The sequence below is a fragment of the Ornithorhynchus anatinus genome, chromosome 16 (genome assembly GCF_004115215.2).
Source record: "Ornithorhynchus anatinus isolate Pmale09 chromosome 16, mOrnAna1.pri.v4, whole genome shotgun sequence".
Lineage (NCBI taxonomy): Eukaryota > Metazoa > Chordata > Mammalia > Monotremata > Ornithorhynchidae > Ornithorhynchus > Ornithorhynchus anatinus.
In genome coordinates, this window is record NC_041743.1 from 18138687 (window position 1) to 18154058 (window position 15372).

The 15372-nt window shown below is 41.3% G+C and overlaps 1 protein-coding gene and 1 non-coding gene across 2 annotated transcripts in view; one reads left to right on the plus strand and one right to left on the minus strand.

The window, feature by feature from the left end:
- The window catches only part of LOC100087841 (complement factor H-like), a 121460-nt gene that overhangs the window by 20043 nt on the left and 86045 nt on the right, over positions 1 to 15372 (minus strand). The window contains exons 28-36 of the mRNA XM_039914354.1: positions 15013 to 15189; positions 14567 to 14746; positions 12555 to 12731; positions 9858 to 10043; positions 9595 to 9777; positions 8687 to 8878; positions 7309 to 7491; positions 6148 to 6327; positions 2697 to 2894 (exon numbers count right to left, since the gene is read on the minus strand). Of these exons, the coding sequence (XP_039770288.1) occupies positions 2697 to 2894; positions 6148 to 6327; positions 7309 to 7491; positions 8687 to 8878; positions 9595 to 9777; positions 9858 to 10043; positions 12555 to 12731; positions 14567 to 14746; positions 15013 to 15189 (1656 nt within the window). The remainder of the gene's footprint in view (positions 1 to 2696; positions 2895 to 6147; positions 6328 to 7308; positions 7492 to 8686; positions 8879 to 9594; positions 9778 to 9857; positions 10044 to 12554; positions 12732 to 14566; positions 14747 to 15012; positions 15190 to 15372) is intronic.
- On the plus strand, positions 14103 to 14240 carry LOC114817632. Its single transcript, XR_003765492.1, has one exon. It is a non-coding gene; the product is annotated as a small nucleolar RNA SNORA7 (small nucleolar RNA).

Here is a 15372-nt window from a genome sequence, read left to right on the forward strand (position 1 = left end):
TTTCAACTCTCATCTTTGTGTGGATTAATCTCAAATTTGCTCTCCAACGCTGACCTCTGTCTTTCTCTACAGTCTTGTGTTTCCTTTTGCCTCCAGGACATATCTTCTTTCATGTCTCCCTGACACTTCACATTTAACATATTGAAAACAGAATTGTTCATCTTCCCACATAAACATTGTCCTCTTCTTGACTTTCTTATCACTGTAAACAGCACAATCCATAACCTTGGCTTTAACCAAAACTCATTTCTCTCATTCAACCAAATATTTAATCTGTCATGAAATTCTATCTACTCTACCTTCACATCTCCAAAGTTTTCCCTTTCCTCTCCATCTGAACTGCTACCACGCTGAACCAAGAAGTCATCATTACTGCCCTTGACTATTGCATCGGCCTCCTTGCTGACCTCCCTACTTATTTTTCTCCTCTCCAGTCCTTACTTCACTCTGCTGCCCACATCATTTTTATGAAAAAAAATTCAGTCTATATCTCCCCACTCCTCAAAATCCTTCAATCCACCTCTACATTAAACAGAAACTCTTCCCCCTTGGCTTTAAAGCACTCAATCAGCACTCTCGCTCCCACCTAACCTTGTCGATCTCCTACTCCACAACCAATCCATCACACTCCATTTCTCTAACACCAGCCTACTCTCTGTACCTAGATATTGCTAGACTCACCGCTAACCGCTTGCTCAGATTCTCCCTGGAGCCTGGACCTTCCTCCCATTTCATATCCAACAGTCCACCGTCTCCCTACTTTCAAAACCCACTTAAAGTCACTTCTCCTCAAAGGCTTCCCAGACTAAGACATTTACTTCCCCTATCCTCCCTCCCCTCTGGGACGACTGTGAACCTGGCTGTGTACCTTGATACTCACCCCAGTCTCACAGTACATATGTAAATATGCTTATATTCTTCTATTTCCCCTATATTTTGTCTATTTTAATGTCTGATTCCCCCTTTTGATTGTAAGATTCTTGTGGGCGAGGATTGCATCTGACAGCTCTATAGTGTTGTACTTTCCCAAGTGTTTAGTACAGTGTTCGGCACCCAGTAAGCACTTAAAAATTAGCAATGATTAATTGATTGATTGAATCATAATTGGTTTCTTCTTATTATCACTTAGGAACTCTTAAATTGAACTGCTGATAATAGAACAGTGCTCTGCACATAGTAAGCGCTTAACAAATACCAACATTATTATTATATATCAGTAGCCAAGCAGTCTATGAAATGGGGATTCTATTTCTGTTCTTCCTCCTACTTAGATGAGGAGCTCCATGTGGGACAGAGACTGTGTCCACCCTGATTATCTTGTATCTATCCCTGCATATACTACAGTGCTGGCTATAGAGTATGTCCTCAATAAATACAGCGATAATTATAAAGATTATCATTATTATTATTATTTCTCAGTCCTCATGAAGTCTTTGTTCTATGAGAGCAAACTCTTGCCCAATTTCTGCCCACCAAGCTTGTCTGTCTGCTGAGGTGATCTTCAACATAATCAACTGCTCTGTCTCATTGTTGGTTGGCTATGCTTCACTGCAATAATTATATCATTTTATTAAGCACTTACTATGTTTGAAAGCACTGAGACAAATATAAGAGCATCAGAGCAGATGTAGTTCCTGATCCTCATGGTGCCCATATATTCTGTAATTTGTTGGTTCTGCCCTTTAGGGTTGGAGATGACCCCATTAATTTTTCCATGCAGCAACTCCTTGGATATCCTGCTATCATCTATTCTCCTCACGTGGTTCATCCTGCAGATCTATGTTGCATGATCATTTTCCTAAAACATTCAATCCATGGTTCCCTATTCCTAAAGAATCTCCAGTGTTTGTCCATTCACCTCCACATCAGGCAGAAATTCCTCATCATTGGCTTTAAAACACTCATTTACCTCTCCCCCTCTATCTTACCTTTCTGATTTCTTCCTATGACCCACCACACTCATTTAGCTCCTCTAACACCAGCGAACTCACTGTACCTTGATCACATAATAGTAATGGTAAGAATGATGGTATTTAAGTGCTTACTATGTATCAAGCACTGTCCTAAGTGCTGAGATAGGTACAGGTAATCAGAATGCACTTAGTCCCTGTCCCACATGCAGCTCACATTCTTAATCCCAATTTAACAGATTAGGGAATTGAGGCACAGAAAATTTAATTGCTTGCCCAAGGTCACACAACAGACAAGTGGCAGAGCTAGTTTTTAAACCCAGGTCCTTCTGATTCCCAAGCCTGTGCTCTATCCACTAGGCCATGCTTCTTCTAGCTCGTTGCTGACCCCTCACCCACTTCCTGTGTCTGGTCTGCAAATTCCTCCCCTTTCATATTCAACGGATCATCACTCTGCCCATCGTCGAATCCTCATTAAGATGACATCTCCTCCAAGAAGCCTTTCCTACCTAAGCCCTTATTTCCTTTACTCTGTCTCCCTCCTGCAATTCCCTTGAACTTGGAGTGGTATTCTTAATATTCACCCCACCCTCAGTCCCACACCACTTATGGGGTTACCTGTTCTGCAGCCCAGAGGTCCCAGGTTTAGAGGAACCCCAGTTATCTACCTCCACCATCTCCCCACCAAAAATCCTGACCTCACTTGACTTTCCAAATATGTTCAAATTCCTATTTTTTTGTCTATGATTATTCGAATTACTAGCACAGAGTAGAAATGAAACTTACCTTCAATACACTTGGGGTAGATAATTGTTCCTTGCAAGCATTTTGCTCGAAAAGGAGGTGATTCTGAAGCTTTCTTAAATCCCTTTTTGCAAGAAAATTCAATGACGTCTCCAGGTTCGCTGTACAGTTTTTTAGAATCACTCCATCTGAACTCAATATTGTTTCTCAGCATATCTTCTGGAGATGCTGTACATGCCTCTGTTGGAATATGTTTATTATATATTTATGGTATATGTTAAGCACTTACTATATGCCAGGCACTAAACTCTGTGCTGGGGTAAATACAAGCTAATCAGATTGGACACAGTCCAATGGGGCATGGGGCTCACACCATTCATCCCCATTTTTCATTGAGATAACTGAGGCACAGAGAAATGATGTGCCTTGCCAAAAGTCTCTCAGCAGACAAATGGTGGATCCAGAATTAGACCATAGGTTCCTTCTGACTTTCAGGCCCATTATCTATCCACTAGGCCATGATACTTCTCTGTTACCAAAGATCTCTAATGTCTAAGGAGCCACCTAACTGGATTTATCTAATTACTACAAACATTTCAGGGTTAAATAAAATTATACTTACAGGTTGAATGTGGCCTATGTGGATAAAAGCTTAGATCTTCCCAACCTCTCATCCATTTCCTCCCAGCCTAGTACCTAGCTCATCTTAACCTTCTTCACCTCCATTTTCTCCCTAACCCTCTTCTCCCTTCATCGTGCCCTTGCCCACTCCTCCCATTCTTTTGTAAAAATGATAGCCCTTCTCATTTTGATTCAACTTGGCACATATGGTGCATATGGTTTCCTTTATTCTGAAATCATTTTGGCAATCATTTGTCATCAAATCATGGGTTTGGATGTAATTTTTCTATATGTCTCTGACACTGTGCAGTTCCAGTGTGTAATTTTCTACCCAAACACTATGAAACAGGAGGTTCAGCAACTTTCTTACTCCCTGCAGGTGGAGAGATAAGGTGAAACAAATTTCCATAATACAAAGTGATGAGAAAGAATTAAAAGGAACCTTTAAAAATTTGAATAGCCTTTCCTACTACTTAATATCCAAAAGTGACAAACTCATTCACCCCCTCTAGACTGTAAACTCATTGTGGGCAGGGAATCTGTATGTTTACTGCTATATGGTACTCTCCAATGCTTAGTACAGTGCTCTGCACTCAGTAAGCACTTAATAGATTCAATGAATTGTCAACTCTATATAGATGAATTTCAAATTAACTCTCCAACTCTGACCTTTATCTTCTCTACAGTCTTGCATTTCCTCTTAACTTGGATCTCTACTTGGATCTCTCCCTGACACTTCAGATTTAACATATCTAAATGGGAACTACTCCTCTCTCCATCCAAACATTGTCCACCCTCTGACTTTACTAACACCTTAGACAGCACCAACCATAACCTTGGCATTATCCTCGACTCATTTCTCAGGCCATCATAAAATTCTATCATTTCTACCATCAGTTATCTATGATCTGCCCTTTCCTCTCCTTCTGAACTTCCATCTGATCCAAGCAGTCATCATTTCCTGCCTTGAGTACTGCACCGGCCTCCTTGCATCTTATCTCTTCCTCATTTCAGTTCATACTTCAGTATGCTGCCCGGATCATTTTTCTGAAAAAACATTCAGTTCATATCTCCCCACTCTTCAAAAGTCTTCAATGTTTGCCCACCCACCTCCACATTAAACAGAAACTTCTCACCACTGGAACAAGATAACTGGTCAACTCTCTTGCTCCTACCTACCTTGCTGTAGTCCTGCTACCCAACCCAGCTCACACTCCACTTCTCTAGCACAAGTCTATTTTCTATCCTTCAATCTTACTTGCCTCACCACTGACTGCTTTCCAAACATTATTTCTCTGGCCTGGCACTCTCTCCCTCTCCCTTTCCAACTGTTCGCCCTCTCCCTACCTTCAAAACCTTGCTAAGATCCCATTTCCTTTATGGGGCCTTCCCAGACTAAGCCCTTTATTTCCCCTCTGGGTTGACTACAAAATTGGCTGTGTACCCCTTAAGCATCTTGATACTCACCTTACTCTCACAGTAGTTACATAGGCTCCTTGCTGACCCGCCAGCCCCCTATATCTCCCCACTCCAGATCATATTTCACTCTGCTGCCCAGATCATTTTTCTTTACAACCTTCAGTCCATGTTTCCCCACTCCTCAGGTGGTTGTCCATTCACCTCCACTTCAAACAGAAACTCCTTACCAAAGGCTTTAAAGCACTGTCACCCTTCCCCCAGCCCGCCACCTCACCTCCCTACTCTCCTACAACAACCCAGCCTGCACACTTTCCTCCACTAATTGCAACCTACTCAGTGTACCTCAGTCTTGTTTGTCTCACCATTGCTCTCTTGCCCACATCCTGCCTCTGACTGGAATGTCCTCCCTTTTCATATTGGATAGACAACTACTCTCCCTTCCTTCAAAGCCTTATTGAAGGCCCACATCCTCCAAGAGACCTTCCCTGACTAAGCCCTCCTACCCTCTTTTCCCTCTTCCTTCTGCATCATCCAGCCCCATAGTACTTATGTACCTATCTTTAATTAATTTATTTGTAACAATGACTGTCTCCCTCTCTAGACTGCAGGTTGTGGGAAGCATCATGGCTCAGTGGAAAGATCATGGGCTTGGGAGTCAGAGGTCATGGGTTTGAATTCCTGCTCTGCCACTTGTCAGCTGTGTGACTGTCGGCAAGTCACTTAACTTCTCTGTGCCTCAGTTCCCTCATCTGTAAAATGGGGATTAAGATTGTGAGCCTTGCATGGGACAATCTGATTACCCTGTGTCTACCCCAGCGCTTAGAACAGTGCTCTGCACATAGTAAGTGCTTAACAAATACCAACATTATTATTATTATTAATTATGGCAGGGAATATGCCTGCTATATTGTTATGTTGTACTCTCCCAAGTGCATAGTCACTGCTCTGCATACAGTAAGAGCTCAATAGATATGACTTGATTGATTGACTGATCTTCTCCTTCCATAGACTTTGCTGCTCTAACTCCTAAAGATCCAAAGTTTATTTTGGGTATGGTTTGTTTTTGCCCAAATTAAAAGACTGCTCCAGTGTTCACACCTATTTCTGACCTCTCTGATGCCGGAAAATAGAATCTTTCTGCTAACAGTAAGCACTCAATAAATACCTTTGATTGATCCATAATGTTGACTAACACATTTTCAGACTAATATCACTTTTTTTTGTTCTCCTGCTCTGACCTCACCATTTCTGACTGTGAAAACTGCAGGAAGCCTCAAATTTCCCCCGGAGTAATTGACTTGGGTCCTTGACTTTGGTCGCCTCATTAAGAGCCTAGTTTGAGATTCTTTACTCAGTGAGGCTAAATATATTTAGAGGACAGTGTCACTGTCATTATTACAATCATATATCACTCCTGGATGTTCTCACGATCCTAGGAATAATGAGAACATACCTAAGCATGATGGTGGATTTGACCATTTCCCATTTATGCATGTTGCCTGTTTGGAACCCTCCAGTTTATAAAGGTTCTGGCACTTGTATTCCACTTGGGCTCCGGGTGGGTATTCACGTAATAGGAAAGAGGTGATGTCTCCATTGTCAATAGGCGGAGGTGGCCCACATTTTCCATTACCTTGTAAAAGATAGAATTGATGTATCAGTGAATGTTAACAGGAAAGACAATAAGCAGGGTCAGCTTAAGATGATGAGCAAGACCAGTGCTTGTTTCAAGACAGGATAGATTAGGGGCAGTTCACCTCCAGATATATTCAAGGTAGCATCGAAGCAGAAGACATCATCACATGACTCAAGACTCACTCCGGGTAAGAGAGTCTGGGGTTGAGGCTGACCTCAGCTCCCTCTGTTCCCCCTCCATTGAGTGCTCACTGCTGACAAACCCATCACTGCCCATCTTCCCAATCTTGTACCATATAACCCTCCCCAACCAAATCTCATGGTGCCTAAAATAAAATATGTAAAAACTAATAAGTCTTGTGGCAGAGACATTTTCATTTCAGAAGGTAGTGGGAAGGCTGAGGTGGGACAGAAGACCTCTGAAAAAGGAAACAGAGATGGATGTCACATATGTGCAACATCAGAGGGGTTGGCAGAGCAGTGCCAGTGGGGCCAGATAAAGCTCAGCATTAATGTCACTGCCAACCTATGATTCCTTTGCCCAAACCCACTGCAGAGTCTTGTTCTTATATCTCTCCTAACATCCCTTCCAACACCCAGTGAAGATCAAAAAAGTGTTTCCAGATGTTTGTAAGAGTTGTGGGGTCGCTGATTTTCCTACCTCCAGCCACTCTCCTCTCCCACCTCCCAGGCAGTTGCCGGCAATCATATGGGTGTGGTATTGGTGTAGAAGAGAGTAAAAGAGGGAGAAAGAGAAAGAGAGAGAGGTAGAGAAAGAGTGAAAGAGAGAGAGAGAAGATGTGAGGGAGAGAAAGAGAGGAAGACAATTCACTCTTCCCATCTCTGCTTGGTCCAGTGGATATTCTTGATGAAGACTCAATATCACTGCACCACTGGAACAGTGTTTTATGGAATATATTTGCCTCTCTGACAGGAAAATCAACCCATCATTTCATTGACATGACTTCCCCATACTCACTAACACAACGTGGAACGAATTTCCACACTCCATTTTCACATTTAATTTCTTCTGGTCCTTGGAGCAGGTAGTCATCCTCACACCGAACAGCTAGAGTTTCCCCATTAGTATAGCTCACAGTCGTTGATATCATCTGGGCGTGAGGTATTTGAGGTGGAGGGGAGCACAGTTTTCTTCTCTCTTCTACCAAAAAGAAATTGATTAATCTTAAAGCAAATGTATAATTCTTAGTGAATGAGGCCCATTTGAATTTTAAAAAATTATCTGTAAAGACTTACCATTTCTTAGAATATTTAACGCATGTCATTTAGCAATAACTGTGGTATTTATTAAGAGCTTACTGTGTGCCAAACACCTAACAAGTGTATTTACCTTAGGTAAATACAGCATAAACAGATCAGACATAGTTCCTGTGCCATATGGAGCTCACAGATTAGTAGAGAGGGACAAAAACAAGTATTTAACTTCCATTTTATAGATGGGGAAATTGATTAAAAGAGACGTTAAATGGCTTGTTCAATTCCATATAGGAGGTAAGTAGCAGAACAGGACATTATTTCTCCTTATTTCTCTCCATATTTCATTGTCTAAAAAAAAATCTAAAATGGATAAGGGTAATCTTCTTGTAATAATCTTGATCATGGGTTTAAATCTCGGCTCAGCCGCTTGTCAGCTGTGTGACTTTGGGCAAGTCACTTTACTTCTCTGTGTCTGTTACCTCATCTGTTAAATGGGGATTAAGACTGTGAACCCCAAGTGAGACAACCTGATCTCCTTATATCCTCCTCAGTGCTTAGAACAGTGCTTTGCACATAGTAAGTGCTTAGCAAATGTCATTATTATTATTAATAACCTATGTTTATGAAGTTATGCATTCATATTGAATATTTTCATCAATTTAAGACTTTTTGGTGAGATCAGCAAAAGCTTTTCAAGAACAACAAGACAGGCTTTTTAATGCTACTCCAAAAGTCTGTTTAAAAATAATTCTTTCTGCTTTTCCTCCACCTAAATCATTTCATTGACTATTTTTGTTGTGGTTTCTGAGGAAAGCAATCTACCATTTTTAAACTTGTTTCCCATGGAAATGTATAAACTGGAAAATTGCAGAAAATTAGTCCAATTCATCTCAGGGAGATTGGAAAGAAATCCACGAACCAGGTCATTCCATTCATTCAATTGATCAAAGAGTGGGTGCTCAGCAAATGCTATTGCTGGATTTACAAATAGTGGAAACAGGTGGAGGAACAAGGAGACAATTGGAAATTGCAAAATGAATAGATGAATAAATTAATAAAGAGCATATGTAGATAGATACTCTAATCACCTCCCCTGCCTAATTCATGATAGGAAGGAAACAAGAAAACCAAGGTCTTACTACTCAAGCACTTGGGGAGACGTTGCCATTTTCCATTTATGCATGGTATTCTTGTAGACTCTTCAGCTTCAAAATTTGCATTGCAAATGAAAAGTAAGAAACTATTGTGTTTATAGTCATTCTCCTTCGTTGAAGTAATCTTTCCATCTGAAGGATCTGGTGGCACTGAACACTTCTTCAGTTGATTTATTCCTAATTTTTTAAAAAGATAAAGTTAAAAACCATGAGAATAACATTTAAAATGTAACGATTTGGGCCCTCAACCTCCAAAGGTAGAAAGCTTAAAAATGAATGACTTTATGAATCCCTGTGTATTTTAATTCTCTGGAATATTTTTATGGCTCAATAAATGTTTGAACTATTTGCAAAATATCAAGGACTGTCCATATGCTGAGTATCTGGGGATATTTTCCAGTCCTTATCTAGCTTCTAATTGATACAAAGAATATGCCATGAGAAGAGGGGGTCCTGCCTGACATGAGAGTCAGGCAGGTATTCACACAGCCAAAAGGAACCATTTTCCCACACCTGTAGTGGTCACAGACCAGTCTACTGATTCCTTTGAGTCACAGTGGGGGTTTCTGTGCAGCTTCCCTATAGCACTAGGAGTGTGGAGACCCCATCCAATGAGCCCTTTTATGGAGTATACCCTTTGGTATGGGTTGGTTATTCCAAATCAGTTTTATTGGAAACCACGGGGCAAAGTTCCAAAAATCATTTTGCTGTCCTCATTGGAAATGTATAATGAATTCTTATGCAACTCAGACATATGGACTGCTATATTAGAATGCAAAAACCAAGACCCATTCATGTAGATTTAGAAAAGCAAAATATGAAAATGCACATTCAACCATTAGAAAATTACCAACCCAACTTAAACGTCTTTTTAAGAAGTATATTAACTTTACCAATGCACTGTGGAAGAGCTGTCCAAGTCCCCTGAATACACGTCACTATCTTGTTTCCAATCATTATGAAGGCTTCTTTGCAACTGTATTCTACTGAATCCCCATGATGATATGGTGGAGTATGACTAGATTTCAGATCACCTTGGTTGAGTTCAGGAGGGTCATCACATGTTTTTTCAACCTCTAATGAATTGAATACTGTATTAAAAGCCTTGCAATGTAAGAAAAAACACATAAATAAGCAAATGTTTTTGAAGGGTTACCAATACAAGCAGGCAGTGATGTCCATTCTCCATCACTGCATTCAATTCTCTTGGGTCCTTTCATTATAAATTTTGCATCACATTCATATTCCACTACTTCTCCATGAAGATACGACCACTTCTTAATGTTTAGATTAGCTTTTCCATTGGCAAGCTTGGGTAGCAGTCCACAGGATTTGACCACCTCTGCAATTAAAAGATCATGTGAATACCATGGTGTTTTTCATTTAATCATATATACAGCATAAGTGGTGCAACTGCCTGGATTTTGTTCATCAGCAAAAAATGTATCTTGATGAATATGAAATGACGTGTAGCAGATTCACTGGAAAGATTAGAGTGCTTTTTCTCCAAAGTTCAGCTGAATTGCAACATAGCTTCAATTCAGCAATAGGAGTAATAGTAAGAGACGTAATCATATCCATTGAGCACCAACCCCTCTTAGGATTGCACCTAGAGAGTCTCCAGTATTCTACCAGTCATGGATATGCGAGGGAGAGTCAAGCGGAGGCATACCTAGTCCAACCCTAGCTTGGACAGTGGCCAGCAAATGGAAGACAATCTGTTTCAAATCAAAACTCACCTGTGCTGGACAGCAGTGGCACGGGAGAGAGGAGAGTGTGGAGACTCAAGTTTACTACACGGAAGAAGGAGACAGTAAACCAGTTCCGTATTTTTACCAAGAAAGCTCTATGCATACACTACCAGGATGACTGCAGGTGGAGATGGGGTGTTCTGGCAGTGATGTGTCCATGGAGTCACTATTGGTTGGAGATGACTCAATAGCATTAGAGAAGACAATATTGGGTACCCACTGAGTGCAATACAACAGAGGTACAATATATGTACCCTGTCCTCAAGGAACTTATATTCAAATGGAGAAGGCAGATACAAAAATATGCAGACTCAGTGGAAAATTTAAATTTTATTTGAACATGCACAAGTACTGTGAATGAGAATAAATGAATTCATGTGCAGTGGCAGAAATTTCTGAGAGGTTGAAAAAAGGTTAAGGTCCTATTGTGATGCAACAGACCCAGTCTTCACCGCACACCAGATATATGAGTATTACAGAAAGACTAGCATTTAGACTGTGATTGTCTCTATCTGTTGCTGAATTGTACATTCCAAGTGCTGAATACAGTGCTCTGCATATAGTAGAATAAGCAGTGTGGCTCAGTGGAAAGAGACCAGGCTTGGGAGTCAGAGGTCATGGGTTGGTATCCCAGCTCTGCCACTTGTCAGCTGTGTGACTGTGGGCAACTCACTTAACTTCTCTGTGCCTCAGTTACCTCATCTGTAAAATGGGGTTCACTGTGAGCCTCATGTGGGACAATCTAATTACCCTGTGTCTACCCCAGCGCTTAGAACAGTGCTCTGCACATAGTAAGTGCTTAACAAATACCAACATTATTATTATCATTAGTAAGCGCTCAATAAATACTATTGAATGAATGAATAAAGACCTCTCTAGAGTGTTCTTGAACCTTATCAAACCATGTGATACTACAAGATTAGACTGTAAGCCCGTCAAACGGCAGGGACTGTCTCTATCTGTTGCCGACTTGTTCATCCCAAGCGCTTAGTACAGTGCTCTGCACGTAGTAAGCGCTCAATAAATACTATTGAATGAAAGTAGGCCTTGTCTCTAGAAACACCTATAAAAGTTTGGCTGCCATGAAAAATTCATTAAGATTCTAAGACTACTTCATGATGCTATAGCTAGGTATGTCAAACCCTTTCCCCATCACCCAAGGAGTAAAGCAAGACTGTGAACTAGGTCCAGTTCTTTTAAACCTATTCTATGCTCAAGGATAAAACAGGGATCTGAAAATTGGGATGAAAATATCATTCCAGTCCTCTGGGAAACACTTTCAGCTCCAAAGCCAGGAAAAATCATCAAGATCCCTTGAATCACATATAAATATGGATGATTGTGCTCTGCAGACACACAAACACACACATACATACACAAATGCACACACACAAAGTACTCCAAAGTACTTGAGCTATAAAGCAGCAACATGCTAAGGCAGGACAATTAGTTTGAAGAAGGTAGAAATTTAATTCCAGCCTGTAATAATAATAATAATAATAATAATTATGGTATTTAAGTTCCTGCTATGTGCAAAGCACTGTTCTAAGCACTGGGGTTGATACAAGGTAATCAGGTTGTGCCATGTGGGGCTCACAGTCTTAATCCCCATTTTACAGATGAGGTCACTGAGGCAAAGAGAAGTTAAGTGACTTGCCCAAAGTCACACAGCTGATAAGTGGTGGAGTCAGGATTAGAACCCAACACCTCTGACTCTCAAGCCCAGGCTCTGGTCACTAAACCACGCTGCTTCTGTACTGTGCTACTTGGAACAGAGTGCTGCTGCACTAGGTACTTATAACATGCACAGTTCTGTAATAATAATAATTGTGGTATTTGTTAAGCACTTACTCTGTCCTGGTACTAAGCACTAGGGTGGATACAAGCAAATCAGATTGGACACAATCCCTGACCAGGAGGTTAGGAGAACAGAAGAGGTAAGCTATGTAGTCACTGTCCAGAAGGAGTGTGTAGTTTCAGACCATGGACACCTCCGTTTTTGAACATTACAAATTTCAATGTTCACATGGCAAAAAACAGCTTATCTTCAGTACCAACCTAGGCGTCTCCTCATCACCGTTCATTTTCAGACAGGAATTTACCTTGACACGTAGGAGGTTCCGGGGACCAACCAAAGTGGTAGCACTGAATGGACTCAGGTCCGATTCTTTTCAGTTTCTTCTGACAGGCAAATGACAACACATCTCCAACTTTAAATTTATCCTTCCCATTAATTGCTCTTATGTTTGGCTTCAGGTCTGGAATATCACATTCTGTTTCTAAAAGAAGAGAGAAGGCAAACTAAATAAATTTAATATCATAACTATGTCGGATTGTTGTACTAGAAAAGAAACAGTATGTGAGTGTATTTAGGAGTCAAGCTTGAAACTATACGAGCTTATCACAGAGTGGACTAACCTTACCATAGATTCAATTGAGGACCAAGTGGCCTTCTCTGGGTCTTCTTGAGGCTGAATCCAAAGATCATGGCTGGGATCAGACGAAGGAGACAAAGTCCTACTTACTATGTTATGTGTTCGCTGGTGGTTGGTATTGAAGTTGTGGGGCACACAGACAAAATATGTAAAGTTTGGGGAACTCAATTAATATGGATGGGGGGAATGCTGGAAGGAGAGGGAAGATGGGGTAGGGATACCTGTAGCAGTACAGAGGTGACTAGAACACAAAAGGCAGAATGATGGGCTCAGAACAGTTACTAACACTGCAGAAAAGGAGAATGGGAGTGCAGTGAGAACAGCAGGAGCCTATCATCTCTGGAAAGGCTAAAAAATACTGGCAGAAGATAACAAGGATAGTGTCGGGAAAGAGGCATAGCAATCTGTAAAATGAGGATTAAGACTGTGAGCCCCATGTGAGTCATGGACTGTGTCCACCCTGAGTATCTTGAATCTACTCCAGTGTTTTGTACAGTGGGTGGCACATAGTAAGCGCTAAACAAATACCATAAAAAAACCCTCCCCCACCTCTCTGGAGGATACACACCTCAAGAACATCACAGTCTGCCCCAAAGAGATATCAGAGGGGAGGAATGCTACCTCAGCGCAGAGATGAGGAGGACCAGGGGATATTGGAGGGTGCAGTAGAGGGCTTGGAGGGACAGTGATTTTTTATTCTGCTGGCTGGGATCCATTGGTCTGTACCCCAGTGTGGGATGAGCTCTTAGTTTGGACTGCTTGATGTGTGATCTTAAATTGGCAATTATATCCAGGTGACAGCAGGATCCTCTCTCTTTTAGGGTGGGTTCTCTTATAAGAGCCTGGCATTTAGTCAGCATAAGGGAGTCATTGCATGAGAAGATGACAGCAAGAATCAAACTGCTCTACGACATGCTGAAATACCATGCCTGAACTGTGTGGACAGAATATGTGTTTTAGGGACAAACAAAGGAAAATGTTCAGGGAAGCGGCCTAACCATAAGCAGTTGGGAGAAAGCAGAAGGCAGGGCAGCCTGGTGAATAGAGTAGGGATGACTGCTTTGGAATAGACTTTGGGGGAAGTTGAAACCACAAAAGAGGGAGAGGTGAAAATGATACCAGATCCTAGGGCAGTGCAGAGAATATAATAATAAAACAGGGTGCAATCCATATATTCAAGCACTGCCTTTATTAGTCACCCCCAGGCCTGCAGATCTCCTCTAAGGATTGTACCTGGAGAGTTTCCAGTATTCTACCACTCTCGGCTACAGGAGGGAAAGTCAAGCAGAGGCATACCCATTCCATTCCTAGTTTGGGCAGTGGCTAGAGAGTAGAAGGCAATCTGCTGCAAGTCAAAACTCATCTGTCCTGGGCAGCAGTGGAATGGGAGAGTGTCGAGGGTGGAGACTCAACTTTACTGCACGGAAGAAGGCGATGGTAAACCACTTCCGTATTTTTACCAAGATAACTGTAAGGATACATTACCGGAATGATGGCAAATGAAGTTGGGGTGTTCTGAGAGAGGTGTGTCCATGGAATCACTATTGGTTGGAGACAGCTCGATGACATAAGACAAGACAAGGCCCACAGATAAAAATAGCACTGTACTTGGCAGCAATTTACATGACAATGTCCTTAGCAGAAAGCACTCTTTAGTCTCTTCCTCTTGAATCTCTTACCATGGCATTCAGGTAGATGGGACCACCCGTCCACACCACACACTATGGAATCCACTGTACTCCTTTCTTCTCTGCGAATGTATCCATCTAGACATTCATATTCTAGTTTGCCATTAAGATGAAACACTGTTTGGTTTCCCTTATATCGGGCATTCTTGAATTCTGGCCTTTTACAGGTTTCTGAAATGGAAAACATTAGGAATTGTCATCTTTGCTGCCCCCCACTGCCCACATTGGAGCCCACAGAATAATATTTGAAATCTCTGGGTGAAACTTTAGTGAAGTAAAACATAATACATTTCCAGTCATTCAGTTGAACTGTATTGCTTTGGGTGTTTCAGGGCCGCATTCCAAACCAGTTCCAACTTATTCAGGCAAAAACCACATTAACACAACCATTAACACTTTCAGAACTAGGAAAGTCTTTAAGATATCAAATCACTCACTAATACACTTTGGTCGAACTGACCATCCTTTTTCCAAGCATTTCAAATGTCCTGATTCTGTTCCTTCTGGTGTCGTATATCCTTCTGTACATAGGTACTGTGCAGTTTCATCTAAATTATACAACTCATTTGTTTTAGAAAAATGCCCATTATTAATATAGATTTTTTTACAATTTCCTAAAATGGAGAGAGAACAAACAACACATATTATGGAATTTTTACTGATGGGGGGTTGTAAGAACTTTTTAAAACCATTTTATTCATTGGCATCGGCAAGAGTTTACCCCAAGCGCCCAACGTATCATTATCACATCTGCCACGTCTATTAGAGATGACAGTTTTGGGCCCATCGCAGTCCTG